Raw genomic sequence first — 27958 nt, forward strand, 5'->3', positions numbered from 1 at the left:
GTGCTATCTGAGTATTTGGTTGGAAAGGCACCAGAAACACTTCTAAGTGAGGAAAAATGGGAGATTCTGAAACCTGCTGTCTCTGTTCCTCTGGTGGACAGCCTATGTCCTCTGTGTTGCTGGGTAATCGTGGATACTTGTTTGAGGGGAAAATAATCTGCTGGACTGTTCACAAAGATCTTGTCAATCTTCTTGCCTTGGGATGTATATTTTGAAGAATGGAAGTGCAGGTCTTCAGGGCCGGCAACCAATAACAAATGTTAGGTCTGCATGTGGTTAAAAGTCAAATGTAGAGCTGCCATGTTTTCTGTCGGAGCAAGATTTCACTCCTGACTTCCAGTGCTGCTAGACCTGAGCTGCCAAGAGAGAACAGGAGGTCCTGAGGAGATTACTGTGAAACTTAAGGTGTTGAGCTCAGTGGAACCAAACACTGGCACAGGTTGCCCAGAGGACTGGTGGAGTCTCCATCCTTGGAGAGATGTAAAAGCCACTTGGACACAGTCCTGACCAGGGTGCTGTAGGTGACCCTGCTTGATTAGAAGGGTTGGATGAGAGACCTCTAGAGGTCCCTTCAATCTCAAACATTCTGTCATTCTGTGATACTCATGAATTTTCCCTCCCCCAGCCTGTGGCCATGGTTGCACATTCATCAGGCTCATGTTCTTTCGTCATATGTCAAAAGCAGGGCACCACTGGCTACCGTAAAAATTTTCAGTGTTTTAAAGTATTCTGGGGCTTTAAATATAATTGTGATTCCAAATGATGTGCAACTTCATATGGAAAAGCCTCTTTAGTTTTTCAGTTTGGTTGAGAATATGTTAATCCATTTTGTTCCCATTATATGTTGCCATTGGATAATAATGGCTTGGTTTAATTTGTGTGACGTTATTTTTTAGGAAATTGTCTTCATTGTGGAAAGCTGATGTGATATTATTGTAAAGTAAAACCTGCTTTGTGCAGCTTACATTTTAGGTCTGGCTGATTTCTGTATTAGTAGGTGTGTATGGAGGGATAGGAAAGGAATTCACCTTGGTTTTGAGTGTAAATGCATGGAAAAAGCACTCTTGATTCATGCCATGCATTCAGATAGGTTTTTCAGCTTTCAGTATTCAGTTGAAATTTCAAGACTTTTAGGAGAGAGTGACACAGGGTTATTTGTCTGTAAAGATAGATTCATTATGTTATTTTTTCGCAGCTTCCAGCTACTGATCTGCTCAACTGCCAGGTGCAGGCAGCCACTGATGTCTGTTAGTTAATAAGCATTTGCTGCTAATCAGCTACTGCAGAATGCAGGGCCAGACACAGCAATGCAGTGACAGCATAGCAGCAGCTGATCAGAAGTCTTGGAGGTAACTGGTTTTCTCCTGGGAGGGGAACAGAAATAGAGCTAGTTAGTTGCCTGATAGTAGCTGTGATCTGAGACACTGATTATCTGTGGTTAATAGTGGTGACTTTCTAGTTCCAGCACAAATGGAGCAGCATTGGTGTGATCTGGGGCTGGGATCAAGTAGAGAACTTCCTTTAAAGAACACTGAGCAAGCTCTAGACAGTGAACTTGATCAGATGCAGTGAATATCACTGAGTGGTTTCTGCTTACCTACCAGCTTTTGTCTGTTGAGATAGGAACAGGGACACTGCTTTGCTGTGGTGTTCTCTGCTCCCCGTTTCACACCTTGTCTTTGCCTTAAGAAATTCCCAGGCCAGCTGTCTCTGGGCTACCTGGCATGCAGATGCCCTTTTGTAAAACTATAATTTCTAACCCGCCCAGAGGAGCTCTTTAAGAGATGTTATTAGCTTAGTTCAAGTCAGTTTGACATTCTTTGAACAGAAGTATTATGTGAGGTTGATGGTCTGTATTCCTGTACTTCTGCTTAGAACTTGAAATTCATCTCTGCCCATGCACGCATGGTTTGTTTTCAAATGCTTGCAAATGAATATTTGATTAGGTAGCTGTGGCCAATTGCTGCAGGATGGCTTTTGATAAGCTGCGTAGCCAGGCGGCGTTAGCTGTGTTGGCAGAGCCCTCTGGTGGGAGCCCAGCCTGTGCCAGCAGCAGTTGCTCCTGCGGCCAGTGCCACCGGCTTCTCCCAAATGCCATCAGCCAGACTCCTCTCGGCTCTGTGGTATCCCACCAGCTGCTTGCTCGAGTGGCCAAGGGGTTTCTCTTCATCCCACAGTGCCTGTGGAGCTCGCTTGACCTTTATTTTTTTAGCAAACCTGCTGGTGTGCTGTAAGTGCTTATATGATTTTAGGTTTTGATTTTCAAAATACAGTGGCTCTTTGAGAGTAATAAAGTTAGCCAATTACAAGATAATATGTTCCTAATTCTAATCAGTGTGGGAGAACCATGGTGAATTTCAAGAATTGCATGTATGAATTCCAACCCTGTCTGTAGATACCTTTTTTTTAAAAAGTACTGCTTAGTAAAACTAACTGTTCTAATTAGGCATACAGGGTGGACATTACTAAATCAAGAGCCACAGCTTTCCTTTTTCATTGGACAGTAACGCTTCTGCTAATCGAAGTATTAGAGGAAACGGCTTTTGTGTGATTAAATACCAACTTGCTGAGCACAAAGGGAAAATGTGATTACACTTCTCTAACCTAGTATGTTCAAAAGCCTGGTTAGGACTGCTGGATGCATTGCCAAACCAGAATGTGCGAAGAGGTATTTTAATCTGGTTAGGTCTCTAAAGTGTTGATACAATACAGGCCAATAACTCTACTGCAGGAAATCTAGCTGTTTGGGATTGTTGCACAAACAATGCAATAGTAATAAAGAGTCTTTTTTTCTTCCTCACACGCTGGCCAGAGCTTTTCACTTACCATTGATTTGAAACACTCACAACTGTGCCCAGTATTTTATCTTCATTAAAATAAAAAAAGAGGAACATGTACCATGGCTTAGAAAAGGCTGTTGCCTGTGCTGGACAGGCCCCCCTTCTGATGAAGCTGGAGAGCGATAGCAAGTCAAAGGCAGTCATATTTTTGTGTCATTTGATTTGTTTCATGATGAAGCTTTCCTTAACTTAGACATAAATTCTTCCAAAAGCTAGATTAACCTTCTTGGCCTATATTTGAAATAACCAGTTTCACCTTTGCTTTGAACTTACTGCTCCATTGCTGGGGTTCAGCAACACAGAACAGCTCTGGTAGGAGACTCATCATGTGAGTGGCATGATGGAACCCTTTGCTGCAGGTTGTTGTGAATTCCCAAAGCTGAATAGAGTTCAGAAAGCAATTAAATGCACCAGTGAAAAATCACCAGTATAATGAGATGTAGATATTGCTTTTGAAAATTCCCTGTCTACATCCAAGGGAATGGGCAGGAAGAGCATGGCTGCATATCACCCTCCTCCTCCTTACCCTTGTGTGAAGGCAGAATGCTGAAATAAAGAGGACTTCTTAAGGAGAGGGCTGGTTTTGTTGTGGTTCCTGTCACCCTCTGCTGTTAGCTGGAGGAGCTGTTGTGGGGGGAGGACCAAACTCTTTGTGATGGATGGGGACTGCAACCCTCCTCCTGCACCTTATAGCTGTTCGTTAAGAGATATTTTCAGACGAATCTTCCATCTTCCCTGCTGGCCAGTCGGGCATTTTCCATGGCCCAGTGTCTTTCCTCACCTGGAGTGAGAGTTTCACTGGGGGCTTATTACAATTACACATAGGAGGCAGCACAAAGGGTTTTTTTTCTTCTTTCATGACAGCTTCTTCTTCCTATTTTTCTTAAAGCATTGTGGTTAGAAGCTTTAATTCTCTGGCAGATGGTATACAGTATGTTTTTCAAACCCTCTACCTTTTGGGTCTAGGATACACTCTGTTCTGTGACTGCATAAAGCTGCTAAAAAGCTATTTTTCTAATTTCTGAATTAAAATTCCATTCCATTTGTATTGCACAATGTCATCATGATTCAGCTTTGTAGAATACTGTCTTGCTTCCATAGGTTATCTTGTTCTGTGCTCTTTTTAAAATACTAACACGCAGTTTTAATCCTGTGCTGCAGCAACCCTCGTGAGTTGTCTATTTTAACTCAGGACTTCAGATGTAAATGTTGCTTTAACATTACTCGTGGTTATCTCTGATCTCAGAGTCTCGAAGCAAAATCTGTTGCAGAGTTCATCCTCTTTTGTCTGTGTTTTTTATTTCAAACGTGTATTTTGTTGGAAAGTGGCTGATGATATAATACCTGGATTTTTTTTTAATAATCCCTGCTCTTCTAAAGAACTTAGTGAAGTGTAATATTACCATTCAAATAGGCAGGTGAGAGCCTTGGAGGCTGGTAATTTGTACCTTTTCAAAAGCTGCACTGCCTTGCTTTGTCTTGGAATTTATTATGCTTCCCAAGTATAATGTGACATACTGAATAGGGCAGGGGGTGGGGACATTGTCTTCAGCTGACATGCTGTTATCAGCGGGACTGTGTTTCTGGACACAAGATTTCACAGTCATTGGTTGTCCGAAGAAAGCCTTTCCATCTGAGGATTGGACAAGAAGATGCGTCAATTTGCTGCCCGTCTCCAAGGTACTGGTGATGCTGCCTCCACAAGCTGGCTAACGTCACAGCTCCATCACCCAGCGGGGTGTGGGCTTTTTTCTCCTCTTCTCTGTTTTAATTCTGTATTTGCTTCCTACTGCATTTCTTAATCTGTCTTCTGCCAAATGCTAACAGCATGATATTTTGCAATCATTTAGGTGAATACAAGAAGGACGAACTCCTGGAAGCTGCTAGGTGAGTGCTGCTTAGAATATAAAACATATTTTGGGGGTGGAAGCAGGCGAGGAAAAGGGGTTTTTAAAATAGTACTGTTTTGTCATTGCCTTTCCATGAAATGCTGCAAGCAAACCACTTAATTAGCATAAATCTCTTCAGACTTTAGTCTGGTACAAATGTAAAAGCCTGTTTATGTAATTGAAATCCCCCACTATGGTGGTTATAAGGTTAATATTGAGTTTTTGCTTTAAGCTGCCTAAATCCTCTTTATTGTTTTGTGACTGTTCTTTTTAGGGGCAATTTAAATATTGGAATCTCTCTTTTCTTTGGGTTTTTACTGCTACCGTAGGATGTATTTTGAAAATAGGTTTTATCAGAGCAGAGCATAAGGAAGCCTATACAAAAGGTGTAAAGTTCAATTGTATATTGCAAAGGTGCTTTTCATTCCTTCTGACTGCACAAGACCATTTTATATACACCGTTAACCCTTCTAAAATTTTTTGGGGTATTGTTATATAGTTGTTTCAAATGTTATGGGCCATATGCTATGAAAATATGTTAAATTCAGAACATTTATTTTGACAAATGGCTTTCAGAGGATCTGTAAAATTAGAAAAAGGAAATACGAGGTTAAGGAGAGAAATTGAGGTGTTTTTGTATGATCTTTTGCAACACATTTAAATGCAAATTCTTTTCTGTATTTACCCTTGGTTTCAAAATGTTCAGAAGATTCTGTAGCCATTCAACATTCTCCCTGCCACAGTACAAATTTCAGTATACGATACTTTGCAAAAGACTTACTAAGGAGATGGATATCAAAGAGCTCTGCCCTTTTTTCTACCCTTTCCATAATCTTCTCCTCATTTACAGGAGTGGTAATGAAGAAAAGCTGATGGCTTTATTGACTCCTTTAAATGTGAACTGCCATGCAAGTGATGGGCGTAAGGTAATACCTGCTTTATATTTCAGTTACTTAAGGCCAATTTAAGCATACTGGTAAGCACAGATGTATAAACCAAGAGAATGTATGTGGAGGGGGGAACCTGTGATGCCTTTTCACCATAAAATTAAATGCTGTTATACTTGACACTGGCAGTTGTGACAGATTAAGTCGACAGATGTGGGTTTTGTATCTGTCTTTTAAATGTCAAACCCTGGTCTTATGTGTAAAAGAAACTTTAAGACCTCTTGTAAGAAAAACTAAATGTACTGTAGCAGATGAATAAAATAACTAAGGGAAGAAAGTTATTATTTGTATTTGAACATTGTCTGGGTGAGGTGCCTGTTATTCAGCTTAGCTCCTAATACACTGCCACATAGACTGGCACTGTATTGCTATGTTTAACACCTTCTGCATTTTCTTAAATTTGACTTATTGTTTTGACTTTCTCTGGCAGAGATGTTTGAATGAGTTAAATTAAGAATTAGCTGAAACTGGAGGAGGGAAGAACATACGGAGTGAGAAGTAGATCCTATGATTTTTGATGTTTTAGACTTCAAGATGATAGTCTGTCTAGACTGTTGATTTACAAATGTTGGGGCTTGGTTTTTGGTTTGATTTGTTTGTTGGTTTGTTAGGTATTTTTTACCTGCGTACCAGAATGTTTTTAATATGCATCTGTTAAAGTCTTTCACCTGTTAACAGTACATCTCATTTTTGAAGAGAAAAGCATGGGAGTTTTTTCTTTTATAGTTTTTTTTTTATTTTTGATGGAGTGTGTTGGAGCATAGTATAAACCACTGCCCATCCTGGACCCGTTGTGGAGCAGCCCAGTTCCACTGAAATCAGTAAAGATAGGCCAGTTTCCACTTACTTTTGATTAAAAGGTATGTTGTTACTGAATATAAAAAATACAGCTCCACAAAAATTCCTGGTTTTTATGCACATTTTAAAATGTTTCTCAATTGTGATGTCTACCACACATAGTATGTGATGGAAAACCCAGCTGTTTTTTTGCTCCTTTACATTTATCACTAATTGAGAGCTGATGCATCTTCCAGATTTTGAAAGCAATTGATTTTATGAACTGAGGACAGGTAATTGAACAACGGCTTTATTTAATTTAACAGTGTTGAAACTGATGAAACTCTCCCTACATTTTAAGATTAAACATATTGCTCATATTGCTTGAATTTTTTTTTTTTAAGATTTTGCTGTTCAAGTAAAAGTGTATTTAAGTATTAATAGTGCCCTGTGTTGTAATTAAATGAGGTGGTGTACAACAGTGCATTACTAAGTAATTGAGCCCCCATCACTGTTGATCTAAGGCCAAATGCAGTTATATTTTCTGCCAGCACGGCAAGGAATAAGCCTTGAACAAGGAAAAATAAACGTTTTTTTGAACGTTTATCACTTTAAAGTAAAAATAAAAATAACAAAGCTTTCAAAATTCATATTGAGATAGCAGAAAGTATTTACGTATTATTGCAGCCTCTGAATTAGTTAGAAAATTTATTGGAAGGCATATTGCAGTTAAAGCTCCTGTGTGTGGACACTTAGAAAATATGGTTGGTTGATTGGTTGTTGGCAAGTGCACTGGTTTTTGAAACTCCTTTTAAGATGCCTTGTCATTGATGTTGATTACCTTTTTTAAAATGATGTCTACCAGATATATTTTTTTCTATGGATGTACTAGAACCACCTATGTATAGGTTCTGGAAGGCTTACTAATGCTTTGTAGTAAGCGTGCTATATAACTGTTAAGTATTTAATTTGTAAAGCAAAGCTTTCAGGTCCTGTACTAGTGCAAGATCACTTGGGGTTTGATCATTTGAAGCTGTGCTGCAAATTAAGTGAGTTTGTAAATGGAAGTCTCCACTGGTGTAGCTGCTTCTAGCTGATCTGTGGTGATTTACACTAGCTGAGAATTTGTCCATTTTGGAAGTTGCTTTTTGCATTCCTTGATGCTTTTAGTCATTATTTTTTGCAGATCTTCTGAGCAGTCAAGCCTCAAACTTAGGACAGCGAAAGGCCGCAGTTTTAATGCAGCTCTCAGGGCCAGGAATGCAGACTCTGCGCATTGGCCCAACATTCTCAGCGTCATGCTTACTCCGCAGTACAGCTGTACCCACAAACTCTTTCTTCAGTCTGTGTGCTCCTTGATCTTCTGAGATGTCCAGCTCTAGTCTAGTGTTAAGGGCACACTTAGCTGTGTGGGTGAAGAAATTGAGTTCCAGTACTGAATGGGTAATTATTTTTTCTGTATTAGCAGATGGTGGTATTTTTTTCCCCGTACTTCGGGGTCCAACTGTGTGCCATTTACTTCCCCACCTCCCCCCGGGGATTTTTCTGTGTCCCATACACATTAATGTCTGTGGTTCTGGATTTCTCAGACACCACATGTGCTGTGAAGTTGTGCTTTATAGAATATGTAAAAGGGGTGGAAAAACACTGACAGTATCTTGCTGGTTTGAAACCAGCTAAGGTTGGAAATAAAAAAGATTTATTGCATTCTGGGTGCTGCTTGGAGCCTTTTTGAAAAGTATTGGCAGTCAGAGTCTGATTCCTACTGGACAGGATTCTGTGATTCTAAAACAGTTACACCTGGTGCTGATAACCGTTGCTCCATCTGTTTATTTAGGATAGAGGTCAAGACAAATAGGAATGAAAACTGAACTTCCTTCTTCCCCTCCAAAGTCACCGTTTAGGTCGGTTATGGTCACTGTAGAAATGTTCACATTACTGAAGCTTTTGAGCTGTTGACTGAAGAGGGAATATATTCTATGTGGCTACTCTTGCCATTATTTTGTGGATGGAAAAATGAAGGAGTGTGCAAAACAAAGAGCAATTTTATGCATCAGCTAAAGCATTCCTGCATACCAAGGATCATGGTAGTTTTTTGGGATTTTGATGACCAACGAAAATCAGCAATAAAATCTCATAAACTATGATATCATTGAGCTAGGTAATGATTGATTTTTGTGCAAGTACTGGCTCATGTGCCTATTGAGTGTATATGAGGGCACAAATAATGAGCTGAATAATATATATATATATATATATATATATACTGTGCAATATATATATACTGTGTAAGCCAATGAGTATTACTCAAAGGTAAAATTCACAAAACCTCTTTTTTAAAAACTGTCTTATTTGTTTACTTTTTAAAAAGCAATGCCTGACCTGAAATATAATAGTGACTTTTCATGGTAGTTATTCTTGCTTTGATGTAGGGTTTTTTTAATAAGAGACTGAAAATTTGCACAATTGTTAGGATACAGTGTGATGTGTAAGGCAGCATTTTCATGTTGTTTCATTTTGTTCACATTGCTTCACAAAGTATTTGCTGTGTCAAAACAGAACTTAGACACAGCACCTGCATTTGCTGTGGGTCTGAAATTTCCCTGCATCCTGCGAGTTCTGCTGGTCTCCTTGGTCTTCACATTATCTATAGAAGTAATGACTTCTAGGAGACAAGCCTATGGTGTTGGTGTTAGATGGTACTGAATTTCACACTGTTACGAAGCCAAGGCATCTATTTGTCTGTGTAGGTAAAGGCATGTAGGCTTTAGAGCCCCTGTTATTTTGCCTCAAATATTTTCGTCTGGGGTTGTCTTTTTCAAGACTTAGTTATGAGAAATTCTCAAAAAAAATGCTTTTTGACTATTTTAAATCACCAGGATCCTCTCTGCTGCTGGAAATTAAAGCTGTATTACTTTGTCATGGGAGCTGGATTTCTGACTTGTTGCAACAGTCACTGCATACCTAAATCAGTGGCAAGAGACAGATTTAAAATCCTGCATATAATGGTTGCAGGTTGAGTACAAGCTCTTAGTCTACTCTTTTCCTTCAGAAAGCTGTTGTGAACCCTTGAAAGCTGTTTAAGGAAGAAATTGATGTTGCCTCCATTTTAAAGATGCAGAAGTATCTGAGCTGATAAGAAAGCATTGGTTTCAGCAATTCAGATAAGAACTCTTTTTTACAAGACACTTCCCACATGACTAATCATAGCTTTCCAAAGTGATCTGCATCCAGCTGACATGGTAGCTATTAGCAATAGGCTGGATTTTTGTTTTGGAGTTGGATTTTTGGTTATACATAATATCCTGCTCCTGTTCTGTATATACATGCATAGGCTGGATTTTTGTTTTGGAGTTGGATTTTCGGTTGTACATAATATCCTGCTCCTGTACTGAATATACATGCTCAGATCATGCTTGCACTAAAATACTTCAGGTATTGGTTGAATAAAACCTTTTCTTATGCAAGGGAATCCAACTCCTCTGGTTAGGAGTTACCAAAAATGCAGTTTATTTGGTGGTCTTCTCAAGGTGCATCTCTTGAAGTAGAGCAAATATCTAATATTTTGAGCTCTTAGGAGCATAGAAAAGTGATTAACTGAAAAATAAAATGGTTGCTTTGTACTTTGAAGTAAAGTTTCTGTTGCAGCTGCCTTTTGTATTTACATTTTGTATCAATCATATGAAAAACAGAATACAGTGGCATTACCTATGGTGGCGTGGTCTCAGGGATTAGTTCAGCTTGAGGCAGGAATTGGTACCAGAAGGCAGCACAGAATGCAATTCCTCCACAGCTACGTTGTTTTCTGTCTTGCACCTTCCCTCCCTTCTTCCTTCCATGGAAACTAGAAATGTTATTTCTGCAACAGGTGAATCAGAGATCCTGCAAGCAACACAGCTCAGTTTTCCTTGCACAGAACCATCCAGTACTGTGGTTAATGCAGTGATACCATGGGAAAAAAATAGGCAGTTAATTAAAGCGCCATTTCTATCATGCATGTGGTCCTGCCTCATTTATTTGCACTGTTGTCTTCTGACTTTTCGAGTCTTTCTTTGTTTATTCACAGTTTTCAGTCCTTAAGAGCTCCCAGTACCAGTCTTTGGTATTTTGCTTCTGCAATGCCTTTGTTGTTGCACCTTTCCAAACCAGCTGTAAACAGCCCTGGATCCAAAATACCAGTAACAGGCCTTTTCATTAAACTTTGTGAGTCATAGAAGACATACTTGTCTCTTGGGTTTGACTGAGGCTGTTGCTTCAGCCTGTTCTTCCCTGCCATAGGCATGTTGGATTTTCTCGTGCGTGGCATCGTTCTGGTTCACTGGCACAGGGTTCAGATGTAAGAAATCCAAGTCTGAAGAGTTCTGCAATGCAGTGCTGAGTAGCAGCATCCTTGCCCTGAAGTAACCACTGCAAAAAATCTTGGGAACAAAGTGCCTCTCAGCTTTTGCTATGGGACATCCCTGATACCAAGTAGCATTCCACTGGATGAAATTGCAGATTCTTTCTCTTATTCCTCTGCTTCTTTCTCTCTATTGAGAGATCAGCCTGTAAACAAAGGGCTGGCAAAGTGAAATTAAATTCTAACAAGATCAGGTGAGTTATGTTGTCTCTTACCAGGGAGTCTCAAATTTGCTGCTGGTAAGTGAATTTGCCAACCCCTGTTCCAGAACTCTCGTTTTTTGCAGCCATTTTCAAGAAAAATTCTGCAATTGGAAAGAAAATTGGTATACCTTCCAATTTCTGAGTCTGTATGGAACAATCGATCCACATTTTCACAAGCTTTCCCTTTGCTGTTATTAAGCCTACAGACTTGGGCAGAGGTTTAAATTCCCTTGTAATATTCTTGGCTCTAGGAGCTGGGGGTTGAAGAAAAATGCCACGTACTGCAAGATGTGAACACATTGTGTGGTAGCGAAACTGTAAACCTTCACAATTGTGTGCATTTTTCTTGTGCTGTGGGATAAAAATCAAAACTAATACCACATAAATCCATAGGTCTGTTTGTTCTGTAAATCTATGGCATAGAGATTATATTCAGATGGGTGTGGAATATGTTTTAGGAGAAACTATTTCACATACAATAAAAAAAATTGTTTGAGTATTGGGAAAACCTGCTTTTCTACAGACAAAAACTCTTTATTTGAGCAAAAGACTTGCAAAAAGAAGGCCAGTGTAAGGCCTTGTCATGCCCAAGGGTATATCTGAATGTCAGTGTGGACTTCACATGTTTGGAGTTTTTTGTCACATGTAGTATCTTACCTAGTTTCACAGTTTGCGTTTTTCATCTTTCTCTAAGTTTTATGAACTCTTCTGTTGATATACATTGTTTGTTTGTGTGGCTCGTAAATACAGTCTCTACTCTTTAGGCTTATCTACAACAACAGCAACAACAAAAAACTAGTGCAAAGGAGAGGAGCAATGGAATCATACAGAATAATAGTTAACTGTGTATTATTCTTGGTTCAGAATGAATGCCTTCTCCTTCATTAATCTAATAAAATGAAAAGATTAAAAATTGTTTAATGGAATGTCATTTTGTTTCAGAAAAAAGACAGCTCCACAAATCCAAAATACTTATTTCAGAATAACTGGATAGAGAAGCCCTCGCTAAATTTGCCCAGTTGCTGCTTACTTGCATAAATGTCAGTCTGGTTTTGACGAAGTGCTATAGACTCAGTTTTGTGGGTGGGAATGTGCAGATTTTGGATTCTGCGTTTGTGGTCCTGCAAAGATTTGCCAGGACTTTCCTGATGTGCGATTACAGCACTGTGGAACTGCAGTTATCAAAATAAGTGATAACCGCGCAGGCTGTTAGCTGATGTTGGCTAGTGTAAAGCTGGCTCTGGCTGGTGGGTTCTAGACACTGCAGTCTTTGTTGGCACTAATCTTGTACGTATTTCATGAAACACATGTGTGTCAAGGGTTTATCCAGGGGTGTGAGCCGGTAGATTGGTAAATAGAAACACAGAAGTTCCTGGCATGGATGAGACCTTAAAGATCATCCAGTTCCAGCCTCCCTGCCATGGGCAGGGACACCTTTCACTAGACTAGGTCATGTATTTGAGTCAAATATTTTAAATCAAATCCTGCATGCAAAATTGAAGGTCTTTTCTGGATTTAGTTAATGGTGTACTTCAAAAAAAGAGGTGACATTTCCAACATTGCAAGAAGATTACAAAGCAAGTGTCATAAGGTTTGTATTGTGCCTTGGGCAGAAGTGCCCAATGCCGTATACTTACAAAGAGCATTCAAAAATGGTCACAACTTTGTTTTTCCTTTAAAACATCATTTTATTGGTTGCAAAAAGATAGTTTCCAGGATTCATACACGTTAGGAAAAGTGACAATTTTGTATGCTGTGTTCCTATTTTGCTTTGTCTGCCAAGCATGGTCAAAGTGAGTAACACAAGAATCCCTCTGCAGACTTTGTATGGTATAGATGACTTGGCTTAATTTTTGTCCTTGGTGTTGCTTAAAACCTTTTATATCCAAAGATGATACCTTTTGAATAAAATGTAAAACTGATCTACTTGCCTTTAAATTTCTGTTATGAGATCTTAAATATTTTCCCTAAAACATTTCAGTGAGTATTTCACCTCTTATTTGAAGTGTACTCTGTCATGTCCACAAAAAGAAATTGTGCACCAAAGGACTAGATAGAATTTGTTTACTCTGTCATCATTCTTTTTTGTATTGTTCTCTAAGATTCAGAAAATCTCATTTGTTAGATCTTAATTAATGTGCTCTTCAGGAAGCCTCAAATGTGTTGAAGGCATGGGGTGTTTTTAGACCTGAACTGTTTTCCCCTTGATGATTAGCTTCACACAGGAGATGACTTCCTGCATTAGGCTGTTATCCATCTCTTGTCAAGACAAAACAAGTCAAACTGGCAGATTTGGGCAGAGCTGCCATGTAATATTTTATGCACATTAACTAAAAGCTGTGCTCTGGATTTGGCTCTAACAGCTCACATAGTATCCAGAAACCAAGTACTAATAATATTTCTTCTACTGTGATTCCAAGACTGAAGCCCTTTCCTTCACAGAGCTTGCTGAGATTATGTTTTGAATTGAAATAGAGCAGCTCAGTCCAGGGACTGAGTGCATTTGACTTTTGTATATGGTTAACTACAGTGAATGCTGTAGGTGATATTTCCATGCTTGGTGTCACTTTCCTCTTAAAATCCGTGCATGTGAGCATAAGAAGTACTGAGAACTAAACTGATCTGCTTGCTTTTTGCTTTAGAGTGTGGTATTACTGTCCTTTGTGGCTGCCCTCTGTTGTGACATCTGTCAGTTGTACACTGTTTCCCAGGTCTGCCTGCTGTTGTGCAACCACCTGAGGACCTAACATCATCTTCCTAATAAACCATTGGTGAGGATTTGGTTAAAAAAACTTTGAGTACCCCCATTGTAACCTGTATCAGTTGGCTTATCCTTATGCCTGTGCTTGTTGACTGCTTCAAAAAACCCAAGTTTTAAATGTGGAACTTCTTTTAGCAGTATTTGTCTCTTCCCAAGCAGATTGTGTTTATGCAGGTGTTCACTAATTCCAGCTGTAATTATATAGTATTTTTGCTTGTACAGACATCAAGAATATAGGCCTGTATGTAGTTCCCCAAAATGTGCATTAATTATTGGTTTGTAACTTCCAGGTCTTCAACTAGTAATTCACCTGTTTCATTCTCCTGTGCTCTCTAGAGTGGATCCAGTTTGGTCCTGGCAATTCATTTTGGTTATGAGGATGACTACCTCCTCTATGCTTAATTTAGTTTCAGACAGATCCTTTGCCAAGCTTCTCCATGCTCCCAAATATGCACATGCTCACTCACCAGGATCCTGGAATGAGTCTTACTGTTTATTTTAAGATGTACACCATGCACAAAAAGTTCGTTTAGTTCTTCACAGTGCCTTCTTGCCTGTAAGACCTCCATTTCTTGCCCTAGCATGACCTTGCCCCACTGAACTGGCTGGTGCATTTTGTGCTCCTAGTCAGTTGCAAGAAGTTGTCTGGTTTGAATTCATTTCGCCAGTTACTACTTAAACCGTTTTTGCCTGTCTACTTGTATTTTTACTTCGAAACTAATTGTATTTGTGGTCCTTGTGTTTTTCTTCAGCTTTTGTAAATTCAGCTTTTAAAATATCCTCTTAACTCTAGTAAACTCTTCTAGATTGCTGTTGGTCATACTGGCTTCTTTCACTATATCAAGCCCTTCCCAATAGAAGGTATGCATTAACAAAGCGTCTCCAGTATTATCTTCGTTAGTCATTTTTATGCTGTCTGTGAGGACATAATTTGCTTACCTACAAATTCTAGCTTATTTTTAAAAAACATGCAATTTTTTTCATAACTGCACTTTATGATGGTTGGTGCCTCATGTTGGATTATTTTAGCAAGTATTTCCCCTGCAGATAAGTCGAATCTGAGTGTGTTATAGCTGCTATTAAACACAACATCTACTGAAAGGATTTGCTTCAGGTGTCACTTGGTACTATGCCAGTGGTTGCTTTACCCTTGTGGCCTTCCTAGCCGCTTTCTCTGTAGAACGGTCACTGATAATATCCAAACATTTCACCTCTTAGGTCACCCGAAACCCTTGTGTTTTTTGCCCTTGCTGCCTCTCTGATTTCTCCCAGCACATCAGTTGTCACTTGCTCGTATGACCCCATCATTGACTTCAGAGGTTGTATGGATAATTTAGAGTGATCATATTAGTTCTAAATGAAAAGAACTGCAAATACTTAAGTGCAAGGAGAGATGTATTTACATAAAAATTTCTAAAAGTATTTCTAAAAGTGTTTAAGTTGACTGAACAGGCAGCAGATTAAAGATAAAAGGGGAGGAAAGTGCCAAAATAAGGCATTGTAATTGATGGTGGATGTATCATTGATGAACAAAAAAGTTGAGGTGATTTGATTAGTCTTTTCAAAGTAGTCTTATATGTGACGACTTATAAAAGAAACTTATTTCTTATAGATGAAATTATTTAGAATATTCATATTCTGATAACCATTGCTTTTCAGTTGGAATTACAAGATAAATTCTCTGCCATTTTCCCTGTTTTTTTGCAAGACTGCTTTTCAAAGAAATGGTGTAGGCTATTTGATTGGATTATAAAGTAATTTAATTCTAAAATTTGCAAATTATCACTGTAAGGCAAAAAGAGAATTCTGTGTATTTAATTTTATTAATTATTTTATATTTCATGTTTTAATTAATTTCCAAAATATAAGGGATAATTATTTATTTCATACTCAGCACTGGAGCTGCAATGCAGTCAATATGTAACTGTTGCTCAGTTTATTCTGACCTCAGTTTCAATAAAATGAGTGAAGTGCTGATTTGAAGCTATATTAACAGAGAGAATGGTCAAATTAATTTATTCCTTCTTAATGATGTGAAAATATTATGAACTGAAGCCTGGAAAGTTTCTAGTTGGAAGGGGAAGGTGGAGAAGCAAAGTAAATATGTAGAGGTGAATAGGAGCAGTAGTAAAAATAATAAGACAGATAAAAAGAAAAGGGAAATAAAAGATTGTTAGTCGACTGTAGAAGGAAAGACTGATGTACACTGATGGGGAATGAGATGCTGTAGAGCAGTGCTATGGAAAGGGAGCTGAGGGTCTTGGTCGATGGCAATTGAATGTGGGTCATTGTGCCCTGGTAGGCAGGAGGGCCAGCCCTGTCCTGGGGGGCATCAGGCACAGCCAGGGAAGGGAGGGGTTTGTCCCACTCTGCCCTGCACTGAGGTGGCCTCACCTCGAGTGCTAGGGCAAATTCTGGGTGTCACAACATAAAAACCACTCCCAGGCACCTGGTGTGACTCTTGGGGTGTCCTGTGCAGGGCCAGGAGTTGGACTCAGTGATCCTGATGGGTCCCGTGCAACTCAAAAAGATTTTGATAGCAAGTGCTAAAAGAAGAGAATGTAAGCAAAAAACCCCATCAGTTTTGGTTCTTGGTGATTCAGTGTGCATCTTCAGATTGGCAAAAATGGCTGTGCTGGACATAATGATACTTTTAAGTAGTTTCTGTGTAGTGTTCTGCCATATTGTTCAAGCCAGCACAGATCTCTTTTCAGTGTTAAATAACATCAGCCACATTCCCTTAGGAGAAGAGAGTGGATCTTTACTGTAATTTTTTCTTTATGTAGCTCACCAAGCCACTATTCCCTCAGCTGTCAACATCTATCACCAAAGAAGCAGCGTATACTCCTCTGCTTCTCTGATAATCCATCTTAAAGTTCCTCTCCCTGTGTCATTGAGTGCTGCCAGAGATGTATTCTGTTCTTCCGAATCTGGGAAAACTACAAATGCTGCTTCATGGGGAAAGCCCCAGAATTTCTTTTTCATACTGCAGTTCCATCCCCAACTACACTTTCATCATATGCATGTAGAAATGGAAGAGATTCTTGTAAAGATCAGTTTTCTGAAAATACTATGGTTTTGTGAAGAGTGCTACTCAGTTTTTCTGACACATCCTCTGTGGAACTCTGTTTTGCCAAATGGTGTTTAAGATACATGCATATATAGAAGAGTTTTGGGGAAGGGAGGAGGTGTTGCATTTTAATTCTTGTTTAGGAAGAGGTCAAAGATTACTAGTGCCCCATTTATGGGATCTGCTGTTTGTGAAATCCTTCAGTGATCAGTGGTGTTCCTCTTTAAAGATATAAGTGTCTCTCCCAGCCCATTACCCTTTCCGCCTTAGTCTGTGTGTCTAGGTTTGTCTCTGAAAATAATGACAACCCCCTGCAGTGCTACAAGACGGGGACAGAATGGCTGGACAGTGGCCAGCCAGAAAGGGACCTGGAGGTGCTGGTTGAGAGCAGCTGAATGTGAGCCAGTAGAGAACCCAGGTGGCCAAGAAGGCCAAGGCATCCTGGCCTGTATCAGGAATGGCATGTCCAGCAGAACCAGGGAGGCATTCTTCCCCTGTACTTGGTGTTGGTGAGGCCACACCCTGAGTGCTGTGTCCAGTTCTGGGCCCCTCAGTTTAGGAAGGACATTGAGATACTAGAGTGCATCCAGAGGAGGCAGTGAGGCTGGTGAGGGGTCTGAAGCACAAGCCCCATGAGAAAAGACTGAGGGAGATGGGGTTGTTTAGCCTGGAGAAAAGGAGGCTCAGAGGAGACCGGATCACTGTACAGCTGCCTGAAAGGAGGGTGTAGCCAGCTGAGGGTCAGCAGCCAGCAACAGGACAAAAGGACAAAGCCTTAAGCTGCACCAGGGGAGGTTTAGATTGGACATTAGGAAGAATTTCTTCACAGAGGGAGTGATTGCTTATAGGAATGGGCTGCCGAGGGAGCTAGCCGGTGGAGTCACCATCACTGGAGGTGTTTAAGAAACTGGATGTGGCCCTCAGTGTCATGGTCTAGTTGACAAGGTGGTGTTCAGTCATAGGTTGGGCTTCAACTCAAAGTTCTTTCCCAACCTAGTTTATTCTGTGGTTTCCTGTTCTGCCTTCTTTTATCCTTGAAATGGAGACACTCCAGTTATTTCTTTGTCTACCCCTGTGCAGGACCACATCTGTAATCCTGTCGGTCCTTCCCTACGCTAGGCACGTAGGTGTTTGTAGAAGCTTTTCTCTTGTAAATCTCTCGCCCCCTTATTTGTCAACACTTAGCCCAGGTTGCAGTACAATAGGGTCACTATGTTAATGTGTGGAACTGATGCCAACCCTTGTCATGCAGTCTTAGAGGTTCAGACATACAGCAGAAAACTGTGTTGTCTCTCAAAGGTCAGATCTACTAGATATGCATTCAGTAGTCAGTAGTTTGGACAGTATAGTAGCCCCCTAAAAAGGAATAGATTTGAATACTCACTGGATATGAGGAGCTGGTCTGTCACCAAAGTAAACCTCTTCCAAATGAGGCCTTATTCTCTCAATGTATTTGCAGTATATTTAGTCTTTCTGTGTTTTTTAATTCATTTCCTCGAGTTTATTAATATTTTTGCCCATTGATGCTCTGCCCTAGCAGTGCTGTGTCTGTGAAATCAAGCTGGTTTTGTCTTTGCTGGTTTACAGCTCAAAACAATCGGTTCCTCACCACCACCACCCCCCACCTGCCAAGAGATCATCTGATACACCAGATCTCTAAATTAAGATACTGTGTGACTTGCAAATTCTGAATTGGTGAGCTGTTCACTTAATTTTCCCTGTCATTAGCTGTTAGAAAGCAGTATTTGAAATCTGCGACATGATGTTTTTCAGAATTCTAGTATACTAAGCCTGTCCAGTTCTGTAGGCTAATTAATTACTACTGGCTGTGTTCTGAAGATGAAGCAGTTAAATTATCACTGGAAACAGTGGAGTAAGAAATGTCTTCCTTAAGCATTTTGTAATTATTGTCTTTAGGAATTTTGTTTGTTTGTAGGGGTGTTTGTTTGTTTCTTGTTTATTATGTTATTTTACATAATAAAAGTAGTTTAAGCTCTTCATCCCTGTGCTTATCTCCAGAGTTGCAGCTAGCTCATCTACAGTCAGCAGTCTGACATTACTTGTTTTCCTGAAGCAGCATCTATAAGTTTGTCCCTGAAGCATAATTGTCAACCACGAATTTAAATAACTCAGTACTGCTATAAAATGACCAAGGGAGCTGCATGATCAGGGTGACAAGTCATGTGGCTAGTGAACAGAAGCACAGCCCCTTTCCTGCTCATTAGAAGCATAATTCTTCAGACAGGGTAAGGAAACTTTATTTCTGAAGTACCAATGTGTAAGAGCATTATAGCATGAATATAAAATAATCATTTTGAGTTATTCGAAATATGTGTTTATAGAAGGAAATGTTTTGTATAGAAGTCCAGTCTTGACACAATACAAACAAATGTTAATGAGCTCTTTCCCAAGAAGGCTTCCAAATTAATTTAAAATGAAGGTGTAAGATGGGTGCACTGTTTAAAATTAGAATGCAACTTGGTGTCTGAGCAGCAATGGAAAAGCCTGATCATTTCCACAGTGGAAAGGTTTAGGAATGTGTCTGCCAGATTGTGGTGTTGTTGCAACTTGTTTCCTTACCCCATTAATCAGAATGATAAAGTGGTGACAGGAGGTACTCCACTTGCATCCGGAATGTCTTCCTGCTGTACCCTGATGATTGATGTGGTTCATTTTAGAGATGTCTGCAAGAGAGCAGCATCAACCACAGACTACTGTGATTGGAAAGAAAGATTCTGTCATAAATTCTAACACAGTAAAGAGAAAGTTGTTTGCTTTGCCAGGATTCAGGACATCTTTCAAAACAGTTTTATGCAAAACTATGAAACAAAGGTCCCTTCTGCTATTAGAAACCCCTGTGCTCTTCCCTTAATTCGAAGGAGGTGAAACACTTCTCCAAAGGGAGTTTGTATGACAAACTATAAGAGTTTTAAGATATTTTTATTGCTGTTTCCTAAGGGCAGTGTGATATGAATAGAATAAAGGGGGTTTTTTGAACTACATTTGTTAAATGGGAGTTTGCTGCATACCTCCAATATCCCAATCTACTAAACCGGAAGATAATTACAAACATGATATAAAAAGTCACAAATAATAAAGTCTGCATGAAACACTTTAAAATTCCTCCTCCTCCTTTCTTTTTTTTTTTTTTTGGGTGTCCTCTGTCAGCAGGGTGTTGTAGTTAACAATAGGCATACAAGTATCCTTTGGTATTTTTTGCCAAGCTTTACTTGTTTCCCTATCTGTGTAAGAGCCACCCTTACTTGTGCATCTCCCTGTGGAGACCTTCTGAGCGTGAGAGTAGCCATACGTCAAGGCCAGAGCTGGCTGTCAAAATCAGTGTGGCCTCTTTATTATGAGAATGCCCTTCCTGTAAACAATTAAATGAATCTCTGATAATTGTAAATCACTATATAGTGATATAAATAAGATGTATGATGAGACATTATTTATGTAATGAGATTGTTGATTTTAATAGCCTTTGGGATGGCAAGTTGAGAATGAGAGAAATGCATAGATTAAGATTTTTATCAGATAGCATTATATAAAGATTTCAGCAGTAGGAAACAAAACCAGGAGATACTAGTTTTTAAAACAGTTCCTGCAGCTGTTATTAATCATGCAGATAATGCATAATATAAGATGGTTACATAAGATCCCTCAGTTTAAAGTTGTCCTTAAATGTGTAATTTGAATCTGAAATGAAACTTTCTTCTGAGGCACTGGCAGCATTACCATCTGAGAGCTGCTGAAGATTCTTTAGCAAGGTAGGAAGGGAAATGGATGGTTCTTTTAGCTGGCACTCCCACATTGCCTATGGACAGTTTGTTGAAACAAATTTTCAGATTTTAGCAGAAGCTGCTCAGACCCTGCAGGGCTGGAGATCCCTCAAGGGCCCCTTTTGTTTGATGCAGGTGAACAGGGGATGGCAAGTCCAAGGTGGCTGACCTTGAACAGGGTCACCAAATCAGCTGTTGGTAATGAAGCAGTGCAAAAATACCTAAGGCTCACTGAGAGCAGTATCAAATCTAAAAATGCATTTCTTGTATTCCCAGGCAACACATTATCAAAGAGACTGCAGGCAAAAACACCTACCTTACCATAAAGAGTAGGTATATAGGTTGACAGTGATTGCTATCTTGTGTACAGTGATGTTCCTTAAAGTGCTCAGTACCTGCTTTGGCTCAGTTACAGCTGCAATAAAACTTTCAAACAATATGAGCATCTTGCATGATGGTCTACTTTACTTAATAAAAATGGAGTTACACTCTTTTTAATTACACTAGCAAGTAAGACAGTGTGATCGGCCTGGTAACTGTGAATGTGAGTCTTGTAAGGTAAGTGCCCTCTAAGGATTTTTGTTAATAAGTCTTGCCAAGTTTTGCAAGATATGGGAGGAGGGGTTAATTGATAGCTTTATTAAATCTGTTTTCTTAATATTAAATAATTAATTTGAAATACCTTTCAGGTGCAGTAGACATTGCTGTCAGTGGTATTTAGTTTTTACTTCCCTGATGCTAAATAAATAAGCATGTTAATTTTAAGAATCACTCTCTACTGCCATTGTTAACTTTTTTTTTTTTTTAATTGAGGCTCATAATGTCATCTAATGAGTAGTTCGTGTAGCACAATATTATCTTTTAGGTACCTAGATTCTGTAATTAGCATGCAAAGTTGTAACTCCAGATTAGTATTTTTACCTATTAAATCTATAGTGTTAATGAATGCTCTTTCTCATGAGAAAGGAAGTTTTTAAAAACCATGGAGGCAGGATCTTCCTGCCTTCTCCTTCCTGAAGCATATGTAAGCACAGCATTTGTAAGAGCCATTTAGCCAAACTAATGAGCAACTGGGGATGCTGGCTTGTGTACACGGGGGGACAGCACTCCAGGTTGTCTGCTTCTGCACATGTGTGTGTTCACTTGTCCTTGCCCATCAGTTAAGTGGTCTCTCTGGCCCTCTAACTCCCTGCCTCTCCAGCACTGGGTGTTTGCAGTTGCAGAGTTGAAGCATGTTGTCTGGTGGAGATCTCAGCCCCATCTCCAGGGATGGGTGCAGGGAGCATCAGTTGATCCTCCTTGGAGAGGTGCCTGCGGCATGGCACACAGCTTTGCTGAGGCTGCTGTGGGCCACAAGGCAAATGTATTTGCCTCCCAAATGTCAGGTGCCTGGCTGCAGATAAATAATTCCTGGTGTGCTGGGCAAGACAAGATACTCTGTATTTCAGTCATGGGACTGGGGTGTCTACATGCCCTTGCTGGAGAGGAAAAGGAAGTAGCTCACATTTCTGAAAGACCGGGATATAAGTTAGTTGTCTGAAGATTTGGGTTGACACTGATTTGCTTCATTTATGCCATTTGTTATGCAGCTATAAACTTGAAAATTTTGTGTTTCTTCTCTAATGAAGTTATTTGGCAAATGCAAGTGTATTAACCCTAGAAATACAGTGCGCAGTCCCAGCCTGAGTCATAATAGTTTTTCTTTTAATTTTAAGGAGTGAGCAAGACTCCGGGGTAATGCGTCTTTATTGAGAACAGCTCTCTTAGTAATGTTTCCGATGAGTAAAGCATTGTTTTGGAAGTCTGCCATCACTGTTTCAGAGGTGGTGCACAGACAGGAGGATGTAGTTTAATTGTAGTGAGGTTAAAGGATCCTGCAGTGTTGCAAACATTTAATGCTTGGCTGCAGTTTCCCTGGAGTCTAGACCTTTGAATAGACAGACTTCTCTGTAGTCCATTTCAAATTAATTTTAGGTTTTCTGAGTTACTAATTCAATTGATAAAACTGGATTTAGTAACCAAACCAAGGCAACTGTCAGAATAAACAGTACTGGAGTATTTTGCTAATGTGAATAGCAGCATCATCCTTATCTGCATTTTCATTAGTGTTTATGATATGCAGAAGACAGTTATTTTATATTAGGGGCAGATATTAAAAGAATATATTGCCTCCTATATCAGTCTAAATTAATTCAATAGCAGAAACCTTATACTGAGTAATAGATCCTAATAATTTGCATGATCAAACAACTAAAAGGTTGGACATGTTTGTTGTTACTGGTATTTTGTATCTTGGAAACACTCTGGGGAGCTTCATGTTAGGAGTGTTTGAGGTCCTTATCTTGAGGATAGATAATTGTGAAGACAGATCTTATGGAAACTTGCATAACTGCTTCCCTAAATTTACTGAGTTTCCCCAGTGTTTTTCTAAGAGATGCCCTGTGCTGTCATTTCTGATAGCACAACCTGTGTTCTCAATATGATACATGGGACACTTGGTAGTTGTCAAAGTGGTTACTCTTTCTGAAGCAAAGTAACAAAGTGTTGAGACTTCAGTAAAATATAATACAGACTGCTCCCAAATTACAGACATATAAAATCTGTGTTCCTGGAAATCCATTCTGTTTATGGATATATAGTACTTGCTGTGGTTCATCGCAGATGAGACCATTTGTCTTGATTTTTTTTGTATTTTAACCTCTTGATAATAGTGAAACGTGACAACTTCCCTTGTAATACTGTATAATGATATTTTAATGCTGACAGTAAATCTATATGTGGCGTAAAACAGTGAGATATGTAAGTTTTCCCATGTTTCAAGCTGCTTTATGTGTGGGGTTTTACTGTAAGAAAATGGTATCTTTTGGCTGCATGCCACAAAATAAATTGCAACAAAGATCCCTTTAAAATCCTCTGCTTCTCAGCCTTGGGAAGGAGGAAACAGCATCATCTATTTCTGTAAGAAAGCAGTCCCCCCAGGCTGACACAGCATACAAAATTTGTTTCATAATAAAAAGCTTTTAAAAGTAAACTTCAAGGGGAATTACTGTTGTCAACTCAAAAGCTTTCGGTTAAAATTCATATGAGTTAGCCATGGAGAAAGGTGTTATTACTCTGTTATTATGCAGCAAGGTGCATTACTGCTGAAGACCTGTATTCTGCAGGAAGCTGCAGTCTGCATACAATTTGCTCTTTGTCTGACCACAGCACAGTTCGAAACATGTATGGATACTTTTTTGGCACACAGATGATGATGATGATGATTTTTAAAATCAGCTTTAAATTAAGAGGCTGTTAATGCCTATGGGGTGCCTGTATTCTTACCCACCTTAAGGCATATTTGTTTGGTTTGACAATAGGAGGGGGCTGCGTGTGCTGTGTATCTGTTAATTCAGCTAATCACAGAAGGGTACTTCAACTTATCTTGGCACAATGTATAAGAGAAACTAAGAGTATTTCAATGGCAGGAAGTACAGGACTTCAGATTGATGTGGCTCCCATTCTTCATCTTCTTTTGTTTTGCAGTCCACTCCTTTACACCTAGCAGCTGGCTACAACAGAGTTCGGATAGTCCAGCTACTGCTTCAGCATGGTGCAGATGTACATGCAAAGGACAAAGGGTATGTAAAATTAATTGATTTATTACCTGTTTGCAGCAGTGGTTTTGTATTAGTCAAGATAAAGAATTATTTCTTTGGTTCATGTTGCAGCATAATCTCAAATAGTCGTCTAAGAATGTGATATCTGCTTCCAAAATCTGAGTGTGCTTCAGATTCGTTGTGGTTGCACTTGTTTTGAGTCTTCTTTTACAGCCTTAAAATTTTTTTTAAAAACTTTGATCTTTACTTCCGTTCACAGACTACCCTTTGAAATTATGGACTAACAGTGTTATTTTTGGAAAGACGATGGGGAGAAGATACAAGGGCTTAGTGAAAGATGTCCATTGAAAAACTTATCTATGGTCTCATCCTGTTTCGTATATATGGATGTAATTCCAAGTAACATCAGTAATGCTCATGTGCTCACAACTAGTGGTCCTTGTTGATCTGTCTTCATTGAAGTTGACAGCAAAAATCAAGATACAGTAGAGGCTAAACTGTACCATTTTTGCATTAAGGGTGGTAGTTATGTAAGATATCAGCAAAATGCACAGCAGTCAGAAATTGGAAATGATTAAGTGCATTGTTCTCATCCATACATTTCTGATCTCTAAGAGGATGATTTTCATGATGATTGGATTGGAAGGCTTAGTCTTAGCATCATAGAAATTGGGCCCTTAGTTAAAGGCATACATTATGTATTCAGGATCCATAGAAGTAAGATACGTGTGTGTGCTGTCTCCAGCAGCAAACTTGAGGCACTTACTGTGTTTTCATTTTCTGCTGAGTCCAGCCTAGTGTTGAAGAGGTTTTAAATTTTCTTAGCTTCTTTCCTTTTTTTCATTTCTCTCCAGAACAGTCCTAGGTACTTAAACTCCTAAAGTTTGACTAATTGTAGCTCTTTCATCTGTCCATTTACCCTAATGGCTTTTTTTAACAGTGTTGTTGTTAAAAGTATAATGACATATTATGCAAGTCAAAAAAACAAAATTGCACCCAAAACCCCCCACAATAAACCACAAAAACAAAACTACGCCACAATACAGAAACCACCCCCACCAACACAGAAAATGCATCAAAACACCTTCCCCCCCACCCCCCCTATTTAGGTAGATCCAGCATTAGTTAAGCAAGTTGAAGGTATTTTGCACCTTTCCAAAATTTCAGCATCAGGTGGTAGAAAATTCCAGTGTAGATGCTGTAATGAGTTTTGAACAATTTGCTTGGAATGTGTGAGAAGTAGTTCAGCTGAACTTTACCTTGGGGCTAGAGCAGGAGGCGAAGGAAAGCAAACAAAGAAAGGAAAACCTTTCAATACTTACTCTGTACTGAACTTTAAAACAACCCAAACATACTTAGAAACATCTAACATCCTGGTAAGCTCCCGCTTCTTTTTTAGTGGCATCACACATTTAGAATCTGTGTGGTGTTTTGTTTTATCTTGCTGTTTCTTATTTATACGTAATTTATAAGTAAATAGGCTATAAATAACTGTCACTTTTCATTTAAGGAGCTAAATTAGGCTACATTGATTCTGTAGAACTCTTAGGTATTCTTCAATGGAGTCAATTCAGAGAAAGTGCTTAGGAATTGTTCTGTATTTCTAACGTGGCCACCACTTCTAGTTACTCCCAAAGAGAAGCCCAGCCAAGGAAGCAGCTCTTTCTCCAGTGGTCTTTCCTTTCCCTCACAGCTGTTGTGCTGGAAGAGCGAAGGGGAGGGGATGCTGCAGAAGTGCCAGGTGCATTGCTGCAGTGATTGTCTTTGCTGACAGGCCTTGAAGGCCTCAGTCCTCTGAGATGACCATCATTTTGGAAGGGGGCAGGTTTTCTGAGTGCTCTGCGGAATGGATAGTCTCTCTCTGCCTCACATGTGCACCCATAAGTTTTAATTTGAAAAAGTAATGATGGAAAAAAACAGGCTGAAAAATTTCCCCCAAACAAATTTTCCTCTCCTGTGACAAATGCTTCTGAGAGCATCCACCTTAAAATTAAGTTTATTTAATTGCTGTCTACTCCTTGCTGTCCTAATTCTCTCTAAGTCAGTTTTGCAGTCCTGGGAATTACCCCCGTATTTTTCATAGATATTATGGGGTTAATTATGGTTTTCATGTATTATGTGTACTGATCTGTTGAGCTATAACTAGCCTGTCATACTTGGCTTGAATTGAACTCATTTTGCCCTCTGCAGTAATTGCCCATCTCGCATCTCCTTTTCAATGCATGACTTTTATTACATCTTGTGCTTGTGACTAAATCCCTGTTATTTATTTTGCTAGTGTCATTTTTAAGTATGGCCTGCAGTAATACAGCTCTACAAAAATTACAGGGACTCTCTTAGAAGTATCTTGAACAGTTAAATAGGTTGTACTGTAAAAAATGAAGGAAAATCAGGTCATTCCACAGTCTAGAGCAGCAATTTGAGTCTGCTTTCTGTGGATATTTGTACATCTTCATAAAATACCCAGGAGTTATGTTAGTGTTATCTGGGGAGTTTTGCCTTTCACATAGCATTTTAAACATGAGTTCCTGTTTAGGCAGAAGCAGAACACTGTTGAGGAAATTGAATGTGGAATGGGACTTTTCCCCCTCCTTAATGGCTTCAAGAAAGATTACATCAAAGCCAGTTAATGCTAGTCTTAATGGTAGATTAAACATCTGTGGCCTGTTAAGGCAAAAAAAAACCCACAACAAAAAACCCCTCCAAAAACCAAGCAAGAAAACCCCAAGTGTTAATGCCACTCTTAAATAATGTGTTGTTTGGGGAAGTCAGATTTTCCCATTAGTTTGCAAATCCTAATTTTTAAATGCTTAACTACTTAAATGTTTTAACTTTAATTTGATCTTTTCATCTCAGTAGGGAGAAAATTGTTCCTCCTGTAAAAATGCTGCTTTAAAAAAATTTGTCATTTGCCTTCTTCCATGCAGTGGTCTTGTGCCTCTTCATAATGCATGTTCGTATGGACACTATGAGGTTACAGAGCTGCTGCTTAAGGTAAGCAAAAGGATGGAAAGTAATTACTGTTGATTTAGATGTGTTAGATGAGATATGAACTGTTCATATTGGAGTTGAAAAGTAAGATTTTTTTTTTCCTACTAGTAACAGATTTCAGACATCATATTGTCCTTTCAGAAACCTGCAACTTCAGGTCTTTTTTGGAACAGTATATGTGGCCTATTTGTGTAATTCCTTTGGACTGATAGTAGAGTTGAACCTTTCTGTTGAAAAACTAGCTCACACAGAAATTCCAATTTTATTTTTTTTTTTGCAGATTCAACAGTATTTTTGTGTATGCTGGTATTTTTAATTAAATTTTTTATGTGTGTGTGTTCATACATGAGTGACTTGAACCAATTTTTATAATAAAATGAAAATTTGTAAGTTTTTTAGTTGCTGGAGGTGTTTTCTTACTAATCCAAGGCTTTTTTTGCTGTGCTAGCATGGTGCCTGTGTGAATGCCATGGACCTCTGGCAATTCACCCCGTTGCACGAGGCTGCTTCCAAGAACCGTGTGGAGGTCTGCTCCCTCCTGCTGAGCCACGGCGCCGATCCCACCTTGGTCAACTGCCACGGCAAGAGTGCGGTTGACATGGCTCCAACGCCTGAGCTCAGGGAGAGACTGACCTGTAAGTGTTTCCAGACTGAAAACACTTGTTGGTGGGTGGAAAGGGATGCTATTTTCCTTCCAGGCCAC

General features: G+C 39.3%; 1 protein-coding gene across 2 annotated transcripts in view; it reads left to right on the forward strand.

Moving 5' to 3' along the window:
• The window catches only part of TNKS (tankyrase), a 130194-nt gene that overhangs the window by 62411 nt on the left and 39825 nt on the right, over positions 1-27958 (forward strand). For both annotated transcript variants that reach the window (XM_066186171.1, XM_066186172.1), the window contains exons 4-8: positions 4691-4727; positions 5580-5655; positions 24191-24285; positions 27192-27258; positions 27704-27890. In XM_066186171.1, coding sequence (XP_066042268.1) covers positions 4691-4727; positions 5580-5655; positions 24191-24285; positions 27192-27258; positions 27704-27890 — 462 coding nt within the window. The remainder of the gene's footprint in view (positions 1-4690; positions 4728-5579; positions 5656-24190; positions 24286-27191; positions 27259-27703; positions 27891-27958) is intronic.

This window comes from Chamaea fasciata, unplaced genomic scaffold (genome assembly GCF_029207755.1).
Source record: "Chamaea fasciata isolate MVZ Bird 193981 ecotype frontalis unplaced genomic scaffold, bChaFas1.0.hap1 SCAF_6, whole genome shotgun sequence".
NCBI lineage: Eukaryota > Metazoa > Chordata > Aves > Passeriformes > Sylviidae > Chamaea > Chamaea fasciata.